Source organism: Ambystoma mexicanum, chromosome 1p (genome assembly GCF_040938575.1).
Source record: "Ambystoma mexicanum isolate Mex_15411 chromosome 1p, UKY_AmexF1_1, whole genome shotgun sequence".
NCBI lineage: Eukaryota > Metazoa > Chordata > Amphibia > Caudata > Ambystomatidae > Ambystoma > Ambystoma mexicanum.
Genome location: NC_090921.1, coordinates 126,480,085 through 126,498,675, shown reverse-complemented (window position 1 = coordinate 126,498,675; position 18,591 = coordinate 126,480,085). Strand labels below are relative to the sequence as shown.

Below are 18,591 nucleotides of genomic sequence, written 5' to 3'. Positions count from 1 at the left end.
CACTTCATAGTCACCATCAATATACGTTTCTGCCCATTCTTTTAGTTCTTCTTTCCTTTCTTTGCTTATCGTGCTATGAGTCTGTCTACTGCTTCCTTGCGCACGCCATCATCTCTGTAGCACACGTCTGGTCTGCCTATGCCAAATAGCATTAAACACTATTGCCCCTATACATATTTTAGGTACATCTTATGTGCAGGCAACCCTTCGGGTGGCACGACCTGGCCAATTTCCAAAGATTGTCTACCGACAATTTCCCAGGCATGGTTAATTCTTACCCTTTTCTTACCCGGGGCGTTTGATCTTGCAAGAGCAACTCTCAACCAATATCAGGACGTTTAAGAATCGGGGCACGACTCACCTGATCAACCAATTCGTCACTCAAGGCGCAATTCGTCTGTATACAGACGCAACCAAGAATCGTCGCGACTGCGTGTCCGGCTCAATCTGCCTCGTTCCAGGACCCTCGCCTCGATGCTCTCTGGGCACTGCTCGTCGATCAGGGATCGGCTATGTACAGATCTGCGGAGAAGTCTCATCACTTCTACAGGGGCGGCCGAACAACTTCCATTCCCGGCTCGACAGCATCGTCCTCGACTCGTTTTTGCCTTATTCAACTTCAATGTAAACGATGGAGCATTAGTGTGAGGGTCCCTATTCGGGCGCCATATTTGCTAGGCCATAAAGACTGCATATGGAAACTAAGTCAATAACCATATACAATAGTGACACTCCAGACACGAGGTTCGTTTTCAAAACAAGTCTGGTTTATTTCAGAGTATTCTCAGTCGGCCGACTGGGTCTCAACTCCTCACGACCTCGTGAGATGCGAGAGAGCGAGCATCGCTCAAGCAGCAATATATATACATTAGAAATAATCTTTACGAAGGCAATTCGATCCGCCCACAAACATGTCATACAGGCTAGGGTTCAGTGATTGACAATTATGACAATAATGACAAGTCAAGCAAATGGCTGACATTTTACAAAAGGGACGCGCTCTGGTTACATGTACGATTCTAGGATTGCAATGTTTGTCACGTGATGCGACTGGTTTCTGGCCAATATACTATACATACTATAGGGTCGCTTCTGGTCTAACAGAAGGACATATTTTTTCAATTTGATGCTTTTTTTACGAAAGTGCTCCGGTCTCGCCCCACTGCACGGAATGTCCCAAAAGTATGGAGGAAAGGGGATGGGACGTAGGAGTATGGTAGTGATGATCAATCGTCTGCAGGTACCACAGAGTTTCCTGAGCAGGGGGAGGTTGGAGGCACGGCAGGATTATTGCCAAGTCTTTTCTTGTTTTCTGATGGTTATTTTATTGAGGTTGAGTGCTTGAGTGTACTAAGGTGTGGAAGGTTTAGGCCTTAAGAGTGTGTATTTCACCAGGGCCTGGCAGTTGATGTTGGTTGTGAGGTTGGTGAAGGGTTCCTGGCACATCCGAGGTAGATCCGCCCATGGGAAGTGGAGGTTGGTCAGGTCTTCCATGAGAGCTTTCACTGGGAAGTTCTTTAATGATTTGAAGGCTTGTTTGCTAGGTGTGCTTGAGTGGGGTGGTGTGACGGATTGTCTGACATGGAGAGTTGTGACGTGTGGTGAGCATGGTGGTGATGAGGTTAAGGATAGTGCCTTACCTACGTTGGGTCTTTTGAGTGTTGTAATTTTAAAAAGGTAGCAGGTACTCCTCTCCAGAAAGAACATGGCATGATAACCTGTTCTGAGATGAGATGTCACCACGGTTTCCCCTGAGGTGCCCCAAGGGCCTAACAGGCGTACTGGAGATTCCTCCAAGGGTTCCGACGGACCTGCCATTACCAGTCATTGTTCTGAGATTCACCATCACGGTGCTAAAGTTAAGCACAGTTCGGTTGGGTGCTGGAATACCAGGGTTCACTCTGCGGTCTCCGTTTCTGGGGGTTTCCTTCGCTGTAACCAGCTTTAAACCTAAGTTTCCTCTTGTGGAGGCTAAAGTCTGTACCGAGTCCCGACTCGATGCCCCTTTTAAGGGAGATTTACGTACCAGGTTGAAATCTGTGGTTCCTCTTGTGGAGGCTAAAGTCTGTACCGACTCGAGGCCCCTTTTAAGGGAGTTTTATGTACCAGGTTGAAACCTGAGGTTCCTCTTGTAGAGGCTAAAGTCTATATCGACAGATCTGAGAGGCCTTCTCAGAGGGTCTTGTCGGTGAGGTATTGTTCTCAACCGTCCGACGCTCAGGGTCGTGGTGGTACCGGTTCTGGCGAGGGGGTAAAGAGGGGGGTCAAAGACCGCATTCCCTATGGTACTGGCTTTTCCGAGGTTCCTCCGTTGGAGGCAAATTTTGAGACTGTTTCGAAGATGTCAATTAAACCTCTGAGACCACCCAATACCGGCTCTGCCGAGAATCCTTGTAAGGCTAAGGTGTTATTTAAGTCCCCTGACTCTCCTGAGGAGGCAATTACCTAAACTACGCGTGTGACACAGTTCTCTTCAGGTGGCGACAAAATGGCAGCCCAACCTACGTGGCCTACAACGGCCATTTTGGATACCTACGTTCACAACGTCTGATGATGGGAGCATTCCTTTCGGCAATAGTAACTCGTTCAGCCCTTCTTTCGACCAGCATGCGTGGGCTCCACTGCCTCATACTCTCTCGCTCCCTCCTACTTTTGCTCCACTGATCTATGTGGACCCGGCCAGTGGTGGACCATCCTGGCAACCATCCCCCTTGTGTTTGGGGGGAAGGGGGGGGGGTCGGTCCCTTACGAGCGGTTTCTTCCTCTACGACACCTAAGCCCTCGGATGAGTATTCATTTTTTCAGAAGTTTCAGATGCTCAGGCCCTCTGACCCTATGAGGACGTATTTCAAGCGTCTTATCACTTCTGTTCCACCCCAGTCCCAGCTGCTCCGATTCAGTTTTTCTTCTAAAGTCTGATGTGGTAGGCGTGGAGGACCAGTCTTCTGTTCCCACCATGTTGGGATGAGCCTTAAGCGGATTTGGAGGGCGATGAGCAGCCCCGCTCGGTGAGATCATTCCATGACCGGGAGGGGCTTGTGTAGCTCTGTTACAAGGGGGTCCCAGACTCGGTCCTTCTCTGGGATCAGGGGGTTTTAAGGTCGCCGTGTGCACTGATCTGAAACTCCTGTTGGTAGCCCCGCCTTAAGCGGCAGTGGCAAGGTGGTTTGTTTTACTCTCGGCCATCAGCCTCCTCTACAGGGGCAGGTAATCTCCCTGCCGACAAATCACCAAATGATAATTGTTGTCGGTCACACTACACTTCGGTGGGAGGACGAATCTCGTCTCATCTGGAGGTGTGGCAAACCATCACTGAAGAATGGTGGGGTTTGTCCATCGTTTAGGCGGCTTTCACTTGTCTTTTCTTCCTACCCCACCCTTCAAACCTCCCTTCCAACAGATCGGGATGCCCTCCCTCAGTGCAGGGGTACAGAAACTTCTATACCTCAGAGCGGTGGAACCTGTTCCCCTTGTGGAGCAAGGAAGGGGCTAGTACTGCTGTCCTTTCACAGTGCTCAACCAGGCTGGCCTGCGCCCCATCTTCGGTCTTTCCGAGAGAGAATCAAGTTGATCAGGCGCTGCTAAATAAAGTCCTCTCTTCGGAAGGGCGATTGGCTTAGTGTGGTGGTCTTCCAGGATGTGTAAATGCACATTCTGACTTGGAGCCTGAAATATCTGCGGTTTTCCGTGGGAGCAAAACACTTCAGATTCGGGAACTCCTTTTGGTCTCGGCTCAGCGAGATGCACAGGAAACTCCTCTGAGGGGAGCTGCAGTGGTCTCCCAATACCGGATCTTCTTCCAAGGTCCACCTTTTGGGGCTAAGGCTGGCCCAAGTTCTGCTGGGGCCTTGGATGCCAGGGTTCGCCCTGAGGCTTCTCAGTCTGGAGCTAACTGTACTGAGTCTTGGCTCAAGGCATCTCTCAACATGGCTAGAAGACCAGGGTTAAACCAAAGGTTCCCCTGCTTGGGGCTAAATCGGTCGCAAACAGAATTGATAGTCCCTCATCGAGGGTCCTGGCTATAAGGTATATCCCTAAGCCTTTCTGCACGCGCGGCCGTAGTGATACCAGTTCTGTTAAGGGAGCAAAAGAAGACGGTCACGCACCAGACCTTCCATGACTGGCTCTGCCGAGGATCCTCCACTAGAGACTAATTCTGGGGAAGCCCCTGATGTGTCGAGTAAACACCCTAGATCTGCCAGTACCGTTTCTGCTGAGGTCTTTGTTTAAAGGCTAGGATGGCACACAGGGCCCCTGACTCCTCCGAGGAGACTATTGCTCCACTTGCTCCTGTGACGCAGTTCGCCCCTGGTGTGTGATAATGGCGGCCCCACCTCCGCGGGCCACAACGGACATTTGGACTACCTCCATTAAAGCAAGGTTTTACATCAACAAGCGGGGCAACCCAGTATATTGTTTGGCTCCATACATCCCGGTTCACCTCAATGTGACCACAGATTAATTCAGTCGCCAGTCGGCATCTGCTACGAGTGTGAGATGAACAGCAATATCATCTCCAACTTTTACAGCAATGGGGCACACCAGACATGGTCCTCTTTGCAGCTTGTGGGTCAACATGAAAGCTTATGCTTTCCCCTCATTTCTTCCTACCTACTGGTCTCTCTGTAAGCGCATCAAACCGTTGCCAAAGCAGATACGTGGGCTTTCCCATCAGCTTTTGGTAAGCATTACTGCTTAGAACTGAGCTCCAGAGCTGATGCTCAATTCGGCCAGGCTGTTCTTAAAAACCTTTTTCAGAAAGGAGGTGCCATCCACCCATATTTCCTGTGAGGAGTGTTTGGTAATCTCCCAAAAGTATGGAGGAAAGGGGATGGGACGTAGGAGTATAACAAAGTTACTCACCATAGTGACTACCTTACTCCTAGTCCATAGTCCCCTTTCCTCCATACGTCTGCCTGCCGTCCTCTCTAATAAGTATCCTCTATTATTGCTTTAAGGTCTCAGACCTGGCGATAGAAAAGGACTGAAGGGCGATGCGCGGGACAGAGCTCTGAAGGGCGGTATTACGGCCACGTGCGGTATCCCGCGTAAAAAGAGAAGGACACATTTTTTCAATTTGATGCTTTTTTACAAAAGTGCTCCGGTCCCGTCCCACTGGACGGCATGCTCCAAAAGTATGGAGGAAATGGGGACTATGGACTAGGAGTAAGATACTCAACTACGGTAAGTAACTTTGTTAATACCAGCTACTACCAGCACACCTTAGCCTAGGCACACGATGAAAGCAGAGCCTTCTTCAAAGCCATCAAGCATTGCATCAGCCCTCTGCATTTATTTATTTATTGGACACTTCTGTGGCGCCTATACACAGGTATTTTCAGGTGCCATACAAAAATCTGTCCACACTCAATCGAAAATTCCACTACTATCATCCATTTCTACATCAAAAAGATCAGCATGATCTGTCAGCACATAGATACCATCAGCAGAAATGAGAGCACATCACACATGTCATCTAATTTCTCAAAACTGCCACTAGCTGGACAACTTTCAAGACACTCACCATGGAAGATGTCACTGCAACACTAGCTTCCCTCAAGATCACATTGTATGCTGATGACCTCCTCCTTTCCTCCGCACTCAATAACCTTCCAAATGAAGTGTTCCACCCGTAACTGTCAGTTATCCTTCACTCGGTCAACGGTCCTTTACTCAAGGCACCTTCCGCCCGACTCTCAATACCAGGCACTTCCTCCTGCTCCAGAAATCAACACTGTATCCCGAATACCTTAATAACTACCATCCCATCACCCATTTTCCCTTCCTTGGTAAGATTCTTGAGAAAGCAGTAGTCAAGTGACACATCAACACCAACAGCTTCCTATAGTTCTTTCAATCTGGCTTCAGTTCCAGATGCAGCACGAAAACAGCTACCACAAGGCTGTCGACAATTCCCATAATAACCACAACGTTGACTCTCCGTGCCTCCTGGTTCTCCTCGGGCAGAGTAAACCAACAGACACCAAAATTCTACATCACTGTATGTCTATCAGCAAGACAATCCTCAGGTGGTTCAAATCCTATTTCGCTAATCTCCACCAATTCATCCAAATACATTTCAGAAGATCACCAACCCTTTCCATCACCTGTGGAGTACAGCAAGGATCCATCTTCTGCCACTTTATCTTAACCTTAACATCGAACTGCTTAGAACCCTCTTGGCTCCACACCACATCCACCAATATGCAGATGACATGCAGCACTACCACAAGATGTCAATTAAAGACATTTACACGCTCAAGGACTGCCTCACATTGATCCAATCCTGGATGTAGTTTAAGCCCTCCAAGACCAGATTCCTTCTGCTAACAAACAGCACTGAACACCCTGACATGCAGACCTGGCTCTCTGCTGTGAACCTTGCCTAGAGGTCATCACACGCCAGCTGACCCCCCTGGACCAAGTACCTTGGTTTCTACATCGACAGACATCTCTTCTTCAACGAGCACATAGCAGGGAAGACACACACGGCTTTTTACCAACTTTGCCTCCTCTGGAAACGGAAGGCCTTCACCCAGTAAATACACAAGGCCTGAATAGCCATCAAGATCGCTCCCGAGTTGTCTTGTGGCATAGGCCCTGGGCGATGGGAGAGATGGTTGGGCAGTAGGATCCTCTGTCTCCTCCACGGCCTGCGGCTCCTCGCCGGAACCACCATCGCTTTCTTCATCCGCAGAGTCGGGATCCCTCCCGTAGGACCGGACCTCCTCAAACTTCTTGTCCAGGATATTTGCGACACCAGCCACCTCATCTTCAGAGGTGGTATCTGTGTCTCTAATGGCTACCGTGCCCCCCGCTTTCTTTGCCTGGGGTTACACGTGGGTCTTATCGATAGGCTGAAAAGAGGATTCCCTCCGTGGTGGCAGGGAAACTCTAGGCGCAGAGGTAGTCTTCACTGGGTTAGTCAGGGCCGCCACGACTCCCTCGATTGAGGCCTTAGCCGGGTGAATCAGGGCCTTGGCGACTTTGGGCGCGCCTGAGGCCTTCATCTTGGGGAGAGGGTCGCTGCATCGCTCCCCCTCGGCTACCGCCGTCGGGATCGACCGGGACTTCTTCCAAAGCTTACCCGGGTTCTCCGATGTCCTTTTCCCTGAGCCAGAGCATTGGCTCTTGGTTGATGGCGTCGGTGACATCGCGCCCTGCCTGGCAGGTAAAGAGCCCGAACCATCGGCGCTCCCGGTGCCCGCGGACTCGCAGTGCTTTGCCTTCTGTTGGGCCCCCATCGCTAGAGCGCCCTCAAAGGTCTTAGAAGACCGCTCGGACTTCTTCTTCTCACCTGCTGCTGGGCTCTTCACCTCCAGCCAGTTGGTGAGTCGAGTACGACGATCCTTCATTGTCCTTTCAGACATATTCTTACAAAACGCACAGTCCTTCTCCACGTGTGATTTGTCGTTGTGAAGGCAGTAGAGGCACTGAGAGTTCTCATCCTCCTTGAAGACATTTTGTTATTCCGCATCCAGGGCAGCTCCTGAAAAGCTTGGATCCGGGCTTCGTGTTTCCTTTGTCCTGGACCATGTCCACGCAGGGTAGGCCTCAAAGATCTTCCGGAATCCTCCAAGAAGCGAAACTCGACAAAAACTCGCCCTTGAGGAAATAGAATCGGTGGAGCTTGAGGCTCAATTGACCGAAAAAATGAGAGTAAACTCTTTGAAAAATCGCAAAACACAGTAAAGGCTCGAGAGGTATAGCACGAGGACTCCCAACACTTGAACGTGCGGTAAAAATCTGAAGATGGCTGCCAGAGGAGGGGCTTAGGTAGAGGGTAGTCATTGGCTGGGGGCAATATGACCCAGAGACCAGTGATTGGTTATTAGGAGAAAGACAGTTCAGAAACGAAACTGATTTTTTCTTTACCGAGGATTCCCAGCCTGATGACGGGGAATATTCATGAGCATGTTAATCCATGTCAGACCCATTCTGGAGAACACCAGTTACAGGTAAGTAACTTGTTCCTGCCTCCTCAAAGCAGCGACGGTTATCATAACCTGCAACACTTTATCACTTCTACCTCTGCAGTGGCCAAGCTTCAAATGCTGAACATCAGGAAAAGCTAGCCTTCCTCACTTACACCAGCCCAAAGAAGCTTAACTCACAAAAATGGTGTACTGGGAATTAAAAATGCAGAAAAGAAATCATGAGAACATATTGCATGGCTATTATTCTGAAGTGGATAAAAACCTCTTAATCAGGTTATAACACTGGTGCAAAAAGCAAATACAATTATTTAATAACAGTTACATCCTTAGATTAACTAATGCAAACTCTTGCAAAAATAGTTAATTATTTCAATTAAAATCTGAGAATCGTTATCCTTTGGCAGTTTCCACTTGTATTCTTCCTTCACAAGCGTTGTGCAATAATATTTAAGACATTTCTGACAAGAAAATGATCAAACAAGTATCAATGTCACTGTATAGCACTATGCTAATGATATGCAGCTATTCATAAACTATTGCTCAATGATCCGGTTGCAAGCTCAAACTTAGCAAACTGCCTGAAAGCTATGTCTCACTGGATTGAAACTATCAGACGAAGAACAAATCCAAAACAGAAATGATTTGAATAGAAGCTCCACTTCGAAGGGATTGTGTCCTCCGACGTATTCTTTATCTTTGATAATACATTTCCAGCCTGCTGGCCTCGGAAATGTTTTCTGTAGACGTCCGCCGAGTCGATGTCCTTCGACGGCCACCGTATCGGCACCGACGTCACCATGGCCATAAATAGCCACGCGCTGCGTCCGTTGCTCAGTTCCGTTTTTCCGCGCTTCGTGGGGCCTCGGAACGTCGTTGCTCAGTTCAGTCAGGATAACTATCTATTTCTACTCGAATATACCTTATCGTTCTCGATGGCTTCTTCATCAAAACCGACGACACTGCGATCCGGCTTCAAGAAATGTCGAGACTGCAGTAAAAAAATGTCAATAACGGATCCACACAGGATCTGCTTATGGCGCTTGGGATCCGAGCACCATTGTTCGGAGTGTGAGGACTGCATGTCCATGACGGCGAAAGCCTTGAAGGAGCGCAAGGGGAAGCTTGAGAGCGGTAAGTCAGCAAAGAACCTCGAAAGTTTGGTCGGCTGAGTCGAGGCATTCGTCCTCGCCGTCGAAAACATTCCCATTCTAGATCTCAAAGCAGCTCCCACCATTCGTCGAGATCAAGACACTCAAAAAAGAGACGTCGAAGGTCCCATTCCTCATCTTCTGTGTCCCCAGAAAGAGTCTCCTGTCCCACTAAACACAGTTCTCAAGCTGAGTGGGAGGAATTCAGAAAAATGTTAAGCGTCTTCGAGAACGCGGCCTCGACCCCCTCGAAGAGAGCTGAGGGTGATACCCCGGGTGAAAAACCCAAAAAATCAAAACACCGCGAGTCGCAGCACCCGGTGAAACATTCCACCCGAGAGCGCCATGAGCCATCGGGTAAGAAGGCACCGTCTTCGACGCCGTCGTCGAAGATTCCTTCGACGCACGGATCGGCGCCATCGACGCCGTTATCGAAGGGTTCCTCGACGCATCGGTCGATCGACTCGACGCCATCGTCGACACCGATGAAAGAGAGGACCATGGCCACCCAGCCAACGGTGATTTCAAGGGCCTCCGGCACGACGCCGAGACCGTCGTCAATGCCCTCGAGTAGGATCCCGATCCTCTCGAGTTCTTAGACCCCTTCCAGTTTTTTCGCCGCCTTCGAAGCCTGTTACATCGGCGTCGACGACATCTACGTTTTCTCATCAAATAACGACGAGTTTGGCTCCCTCTGCCTTAGAAATGGGTTTTACTCCATTTCAGAGGTCAGAGTACCCTGGACTTTCTTCAATTTATGAAGAAGGGCAAGATTCTGGCCAGGAAACATTCGGGTTACAGAGGACCACCCTGCCTATTGCAGAGGATTTCACCTCTGAGGAAAGAAGGCTGAAGGAACTACAGGAGTCACTACATGAGGCAAGTGGGCTGGACACTTCCCCAGAAGTGGATTTGTTAAGCCAGACCCAGGGGAACATGCCGAAACACCCTATAGAACCCTGATGGCAAGAATAATTGAGTTTATGGGTTGGTCTGCGCCTTCACCTGTTTTCCAACAGGATGACCTAACAGATATATTAGACAAAGGCCCACAGGAGGACCCGGTGGTCCCCTTCCATGCAGCATTACAAAGGAAAATTGCATCTAATTGGGAAACTCCCGAAGTTATCCCTGCAGTCAATAAAAGATTGTCAACCAAGTATAGGGTAGCGGCTGCTGACCCTGAATATTTATCAAAACACCCAACCCCAGAGAGCCTGGTGGTTCAAGCAGCAACTTCATCTAGCAGTAGGACCGCTTACCCTACTGTCCCACAGGATAGAGATGACAAGAGGTACGACTCTATGGCGAAGAAAGTCTTCTCTGCCTGTAGTATGGCGTTGAAGTCCAACGCCACCTGTACGCTCGCCGGGTTCAGTCACACACTATGAGAGTGTGCTTCATCAGCGGCTGGCTGCATACCCGAAGGAGAGGAAAAGGAAACCTTCCTTAACATTATTAAAGATGGCAAAGATGCCATGTGCGAATCACTTCAAACTGGCATCGATTCCGCTGACAGTATCAGCAGGGCCATGGCGGCAAGTACAACAATCCGCAGGCATGCGTGGTTGCGAAAGTCGGGCTTTGCTCCAGATGTACAGGCCAGACTTTTGAATATGCCCTTTGACGGCTCTTCATTATTCGGGAAAAAGGCTGATGACAGTCTGGAAAAGTTACAGACTTCTAAAGCAGCAGCAAAATCTTTGGGAGCTGCTATCCGCCAAACTCCTTTTCGCCCCTCAGGAACCTCTGGGAGAGGAAAGTCCTTTCGCTATTATTCCGCATTTGGGAAATGCAGAGGACAGCCGGCTCAAAGAGGCCAAAGGAGATCCACCCGAGGAGGACGGGTCAAAAGTACTAAGGCCGCAGCAGCAGCAGGTGCCTCTTTACCCTCGGCATCTGCATCAGCCGCTCCCAAACCACTCTGAGGCCTTCCCACACAATACACCTGTAGGGGGAAAGTTAACTCACCATCTGACGAAATGGCAGGCTATAATGTCACATGCTTGGGCATTGGAGACAGTTGCCCAAGGTTACTGCCTACCCTTTCTACACATTCCTCAGAGTCATCCACCGGGGAACAGCTCTCTAAAAGTTCCAGATCCGCTCCTCTTGCAGGAAATTATAGACCTGCTAGAGAAATGTGCCATAGAACCGGTAGATGTAGCGGACAGGAACAAGGGCTGGTACTCCCCCTACTTTCTCATACCAAAGAAGGACGGAGGACTGAGACCCATCCTGGACTTACAAGAATTGAAGAAGTTCCTCAGGAAAGACAAGTTCAAGATGGTAACTCTCTCTCAGATCCTTCAGGCCCTCCAGCTCCAGGATTGGCTGGTATCTCTGGACCTTCAGGATGCTTATTTCCATGTGCCAATCCATCTCAAACACAGGAAATACCTGAGGTTCGCAATTGGCGACTCTCATTATCAATTTCGAGTTCTGCCATTTGGGCTGACCTCCGCCCCGAGGGTCTCCACCAAGCTGATGTCGGTAGTGGTGGCGAGTCTAAGGAGGGAAGGGATCCACGTCTACCCCTACCTGGACGATTGGCTGATCAGGGCTGTATCTTCGGAACAGGCCCAGGCAAAGCTAGATTATGTCTGCCGCTTCCTTCACAGACTGGGCTTCTCCCTCAATTTAAAGAAGTCACAGATGATACCATCACAGAGACTCGAGTTCATTGGAGCGGTCCTGGACACTTCCCTGGGAAAAGCCTCGCCACCAGAGGTGAGGGCTCAAGATATTCTACAGATGGTCACCAAGTTTCAAAATGCCCAACGTCACCCAGCCTTCGACTTTTTGAGGTTGCTAGGCCTCATGGCATCCTGCATCTTCCTTGTGCCAGAGGCTCGCCTGAGAATGAGATCTCCAGTGGGCACTGAGAAGTCAATGGTCGCAATTCTCAGGGAGAATGACAGATCTCCTCCGGATTCCGGACAAGGTAGCCCGCGACCTGCAATGGTGGGCCTATCCAGAGAACATCTTGAAAGGAGAACTGTTTTGGCAACCATGGCCGGAGATAACAGTAGTCACAGACGCCTCACTCACGGGATGGGGAGCCCATGCCAACGACTTGACCATCAGCGATCGTTGGTCTCCATTGGAGTCCAGACTACACATCAACCTATTAGAGCTGAAAGCGATCAGACTAGCGCTGAAAGCTTTCCTGCCATCAGTACAGGGGAGAAATGTCCTGATAATGACGGACAACACGGTGGCCATGCACTACCTCAACAAAAGAGGAGGCGTAGGATCACTGCCACTGTTCAGAGAGGCGATGCAGCTCTGGTTTTGGGCAATCCAAGAAGGAATCTCTCTATCGGCAGTCCACCTAGCCAGAGAGAAAAACTTGACAGCGGACGCTCTGAGCAGGCAGAGCACAGTCTCCCACGAGTGAGAGCTCGCTCAGGAAGTCCTTCAAGAGATCTTCGCCCTTTGGGGAACCCCTCAGGTGGATCTGTTCGCCACAAGCACCAACAGGAAGTGCGATCTGTTCTGTTCAAGGGAATTTCCCCCAAGAGGAGCTCTAGGAGATGCGTACGTAGTGGACTGGGAGTTTCCACTCCTTTACACGTTCCCACCAGTCCCTGTTATTCCTCAAATGATCAGGAGGTTGAGAAGATTCCGGAAAACCATGATCCTAATTGCCCCGGATTGGGCCAGGAGAACGTGGTACCCGGACCTTCTAGATATGTCCATCTGTCCTCCAATCCGTCTCCCACTCAAAGATAATCTTCTCTCGCAGAAGGGAGGTCAGGTTCTCCATCCAGACACAAGAACCCTCAACCTTCACGCTTGGCTTCTGAAAGGTTGCGGTACAAGGATTGGGATCTCCCTGATGATGTCATGGAGGTGTTGCTTTCGTCCAGAAGACCGGCAACAAAGTCTTTATACCGCTGCCGTTGGAATAAATTTTGCAGCAGGTGTAGGGAAGAGAATATCGACCCTTTTTCATGTGGTACACCAACGGTGTTATCGTTTCTACTCTACTTGGCAAACTCTGGCCTTCAAGTGGGCACTGCAAAAGGCTATCTTGCAGCGCTTTCTATCTCCAAGCGCACTGCGGAGGAACCTTCGTATTTCAAAATTCCTCTAGTGGTACAATTTCTCAAGGGACTAACTAATGTTTACCCTCCAAAACCATTCCAGGTTCCCTTATGGGACTTACATTTAGTCTTAAACTTCTTAATGGGCACTCCATTTGAACCTCTTCACTCTTGCGCGCTGAGATTTCTCATGCTTAAAACTGTCCTATTGTAGCACTAACATCTGCTAGGAGGGTGAGCGAGCTACAAGCTCTCTCCTGTAAACCCCCACATACAATCTTCCACAAGGACAAAGTTGTCCTACAGGTGAAGCCTAATTTCCTCCCAAAGGTGGTTTCTGAATTTCATGTTACTCAGAAAATGACCTTGCCTTCGTTCCTCCCTCCTCCCCATCCAGGGAAAGAGAAGGAAAGGCTACATCGGAGGAACATCCCGTCGAAAGAATGTTACCAGGTAAGAAGTAACTTGTTCTTCTAATTGGTCAACTCAAGTATGGCCATCAGAAAAATGATGCTTTTTAGGTTTGGAAATACAATAGACACTGGTGATTAAGCTTTTATTTTCTGTGACCCAAAAAATAAAAATGTGTGCTTAGGTAGTATATTTTGTAATTATGGTAGGTTTTTAGCAATTTTAGAGAACATGAATGCACGTGGCCACAAAAATAAACCAGCTCAAAACTGTTCACAATTCCTAAATATAACTGTTCCCCCTGAACTGATGAATATCCTTTTAGCAAAAATTATGTTACTTAATGGAGGAAACCTTCTACAGCTTTTCTCTGACCCAACTTGCACATGTTTTCCTATAAAATAGCTATCTTCTAACAGGGCCTTCGCCACGTTGTGCTCGAAAATTCATCATGAACCATTCTTCTTCCTTTACAAAAAAATGAAGTCAAATAAACATAAAAGCTCTATAAAGGTGGAAAAAGGTAGGCTCTTAATACTAACATTATACACCTCACCCCCAACTTCCACAGTAGATCTGGCTGCTAGAAAATCGCTGATCCTATATCAGAGCCTACTCACTGATGCTCTCAGCCATGGTACAAGGAGCAGCTGATCGACACCAGGGTCTTGAATAGAGATTATCCTCTTAATAGCCAAACCTTTAGATCTGAGACAAGAATGCATTTTGTGATTTCCAATGCGGTTAGTGTTTCTTGTTCCATCTTCTGTACCAAGCAGTTTTTCTTTTTTATTTGAAATGTATTTATTAAATTTTTTAAATGAACAAGTCATCAACAGTTCAACATACTACCTCCCTCCCCACGTATCCTCAACCATACTAAGGTCTTATTTGTCACTTATAAGTCCAAGATTGCTGTCTGATGTTTTTTTGTCATCATTTGGTGAATATAAATGAAGCTAAAATAGAACCAAAAATAAAAATGCAAAAATAAACCTCTCTCATAGTCTTGAATCAGGATTCCCAGAGTTTCATGAAAGATTTCAATGAGGAAGACATATGTATATGATTTCTTTTTTGCTTAAAGAAATCCCATTAGCTTGTGATTCAAAACATTTTACTGATTGTCTTTGTTATAATATATTTTATCTTTCAGTCAAAGTACCACGTCACGTTTTTTGGTGACTCTGTCTCTCGTGCTTGGATTGCATCCTCAATGCTAAAGAATTTTCAGGAAATGGCAGCAGAGGGCCTGGATTTGGTGAGTGTGATGGATTTGTTGTTTTTACAGAAATAATTTACAGTATAAGCAGTATTTCTTGATTTCTGATTATCAGAATTACCAAAATAATTGTCTTTTTAATTCCCTTATTAATCAACAAAGTACCAACTGATTAATTTTGATTTAAACTAGACAAATCGCTTTTTATTTCCAACTGGGAGATAATGCAACACCAATCAGGTGGATTGGAACCCAGAAATTAACTGCTGTTGTTGCTCAGAAGATTCCAGCAACCTGTCTGTTGCTGCACCAATCGTCTCCACTCCCTACCCACCTATTTGCACTCCACTTTGGATTATTTTCTGTCTTGGGTCCTCAATGGTTCCTGTGCTCTCATCTATCCTGAAAATTCTACTTTCCCTTGTTTATGTGTTCTTTGTCTTCTCTGAATACATTTCCCGCCCTATACCCTCCAACTTCTGGCATTGTGGTGGCCATCCTAGCGTCTGGTATGCCCATCCTTTTTTCTGTTCTTTTAAAGTGCTTTTACACACGCCATTGCTTCCCCATGTATGGACCCATAGTGCATGTTACCTTGCTTATAGGACCACACACACACACACACATGTCCTACCTGCACTACAACATCTGCATATCAGAACACCAGGTTTCCAAACAACGTTGTACTACAATCTGAGGGTTAGAGAGACCATGCCCCAAAGTGCTCCTACTGATTGTAATGGCCATTTTGCACACAGGAGCAGGCTAACCAGCTATTAACTGGAAGGGAAACAGTGTTAAAGGACCTAGCAAAACAGCCATCTAAAAGCTGCAATACAAATGTTGGAGAAACAATGCCCTCTGTTGTGCGTTCTTGATAAACACGTTTTAATAAATATCAAATTGCAAATCCAAATAAAAAAATGGAAATTTAATGACTCAGCATTTCTTGTTTATTGTGTGTACTTTGTATTTTTATGTATGCCTTCAGCTAATTTCTGTAGCTTTTAGTCAAACATATATACAACGGGGGTCTATAACATTGTGACATTACAATTATGTCTTTTTCTGCTTACTTATTTACCCTTCTTAGTACACAGTTTGCCACATTACGAGTACAGCAGTATATACAACATTAATTCTGTGGAACTAAAATCTTGTTAAGTTGGACAATATTAATGAGGCTGCACATAGATTGGAGACCAAATTCTACAAGGAGGAGATTGACATCACAGTGATGCAAATAGCGGCCCGCCAGCAGGCACAGAAGTAGAATAAATTAACAAACAAGAGACTCCGGATCGCAACCTCAACTGTGGTGGAGTGTGGCGTCCGACCTATACACGGATGGGCTATCTTACTGAAAAACTCAGGTAGGACTCCGACCCATCTTTTTCTTTTAGTAAGCAATAGGATTAAGGACATATATACCTAGAGTCAAAATATGTGGAGACGCTTAACAAATAACAGCGCCTACTAGGGTTTAGAAATATTTAAACATTCTAATTTTTATTAAAAAACATATACAAAATGATTCAAAATCCAATACAATAAATACCTCTAGTGTGATCCCAATTCATTATATACAATTCATAAAAACAACACTTTAATTCACAGTATAAAACGCCTTAAAAAACACTCAAAAGTGACTTATTCTATTAGCTATCCACACTTGAATCTAGGTCACAAGATATGGCAGGGGATGGAGATATTAAATTAATAGGTTGTCCTCTCTCTCTTTATGCTCAACATGATTCAGTTCTTGAACCCTTAGTGGTTAACTTTCTTCAGGTGCTCTTTATTCTTTCACTTCTCAACCAGCTATATTGACTTGTGTTATTTTAAAGATCACTTCCTCCACCGTCCCCTCCTCATTTACTACAAAGGAAAAGACAGGATACTCATTAGCAATTAATGCTAATCTCATTTTAGGAGTGACTGGACCTTAACCTGCCATTCAGTTCACTGCCCATTCTAGTGTGATTACCTGTGGGGGATCTCTAGCGATCACTGGTGGGGTGGGCATCCACAACTCTGTATGGGTGCTCACTTCTATTCCACCTACAATAAAGAACCATAAGTAAATGTGTGGTCTTTAAATTGGGGTAACATAGTATCAATATGTCCACTTCTAACTCTCTTCTCCAGCATGGGGTCTGGCATAGATTCACATGCTCATGAATATTCCCCGTCAGGCTAGGAATCCTTGGTAAAGAAAAAATCAGTTTCGAAGGGATTGTGTCCTCCGACATATTCCTTATCTATTATATTTGTATCTCCAGCTTGCTGGCCTCGGAAAGGTTTTTTCCAGTAGAGGGCGCTGTGCGTCGACGTCCATCGAGTAGGTGTTCCTCGACAGCCACCGTATCGACGCCGACGTCATCATGCCTATAAATGGCCACGTGCAGCGTCCGTTACTCAGTTCCGTTTTTCCGCGCTTCGTGTGCCTCGGAATACCGTTGCTCAGTTCGTCAGTCGAAATATATTCATATTTCCTCGAGAAAACCGACTCGTTCTCGATGGCTTCCTCCTCCGACCCGACGACTCCTCGGTCCGGTTTAAAAAAATGCTGAGACTGTGGGAAGAAAATGTCGTTGACGGATCCTCACAGGATCTGTTTGTGGTGTCTGGGAATCGAACACCAGTGTTCGGAGTGTAAGGAATGTCTATCCATGACGGCGAAAGCCTTCAAGGAGCGTAAGGGGAAGCTCGAGAGAGGTAAGTCAGTGTTAACTTCCTCAAAAGTTTCCGCGGTAGAGTCGAGACATTCGTCTCCTCACCGTCGAAAGCATTCTCGGTCTAGGTCTCGAAGTGGCTCCCACCACTCGTTGAGGTCTAGACACTCGAAAAAGAGACGTAGAAGATCTCCTTTGTCGTCGTCTTCTAGTTCCCCTGAAAGAGTAAATTGCCCCACAAAACACATCTCTCAGGCTGAGTGGGAGGAATTCAGAAAAAAGATGCTAAGCATCTTCGAGAAAGCGGCCTCGACCCCCTCGAAGTCAGCTGAGGGTGATACCCCGGGTGAAAAGCCCAAAAAATCAAAATGCTGCGAGTCGAAGCACCCGGCGAAAGAGTCGACCCGAAAGCGCCATGAGCCATCGGGAAGTAATGCATCTTCGACGCCATCGTCGAAAGCCCCTTCGAAGCATAGATCGGCGCCATCGACGCCGTTATCGAAGGGTTCTTCGACGCATCCGTCGATCGAGTCGACGCCGACATCGACGCTGATAAAAGAAAAACCCAAGGCTACTCCACAGCCAACGTTACACCGAGAGCCTCCGACACGTCGTCGAGAACGTCGTCGACATCCTCGAGCAGGATTCCGATCCTCTCGAGTTCTTCGAGGCCTCTTCCAGTTTTCTCGACGCCTTTGTCGGCGCCTTTGAGGATTTTTACATCAGCGTCGACGACATCGACCTTTTCAAGGCCACTGATGATGGCTCCATCTGCTTTAGAGATGGGTTTTATACCATTTCACAGGCCAGAGCATCCCCCCTTAACTTCAATTTATGAAGAAAGGGAAGATTCTGATAAAGAAAGGCCTTTTGGGCTGCAGAGGACCACATCACCTGAACCAGAGACTTTTGCCTCTGAGGAAAGAAGGTTGAAAGACCTTCAGGATGCATTACAGGAAGCAAGTGGCCTAGACACTTCCCCAGAAGTGGACTTTGTCAAACCTGACCCAGGGGAACATGCTGAAACCCCTTATAGAACCCTAATGTCAAGAATTATGGAGTTCATGGGTTGGTCTGCGCCTTCACCTGTTTTTCAACAGGATGACTTCACAGATATTCTGGACAAAGGTCCACAGGAGGATCCTGTGG

General features: G+C 47.4%; 1 protein-coding gene across 1 annotated transcript in view; it reads left to right on the top strand.

Annotated features, from left to right (window-relative positions):
* Nucleotides 1-14,264: 14,264 nt before the first annotated feature.
* Nucleotides 14,265-18,591, top strand: part of ZCWPW1 (zinc finger CW-type and PWWP domain containing 1) — an 867,839-nt gene continuing 863,512 nt past the window's right edge. Inside the window, exons 1-2 of the mRNA XM_069607206.1 lie at nt 14,265-14,288; nt 14,702-14,806. Coding sequence (XP_069463307.1) covers nt 14,265-14,288; nt 14,702-14,806 — 129 coding nt within the window. The remainder of the gene's footprint in view (nt 14,289-14,701; nt 14,807-18,591) is intronic.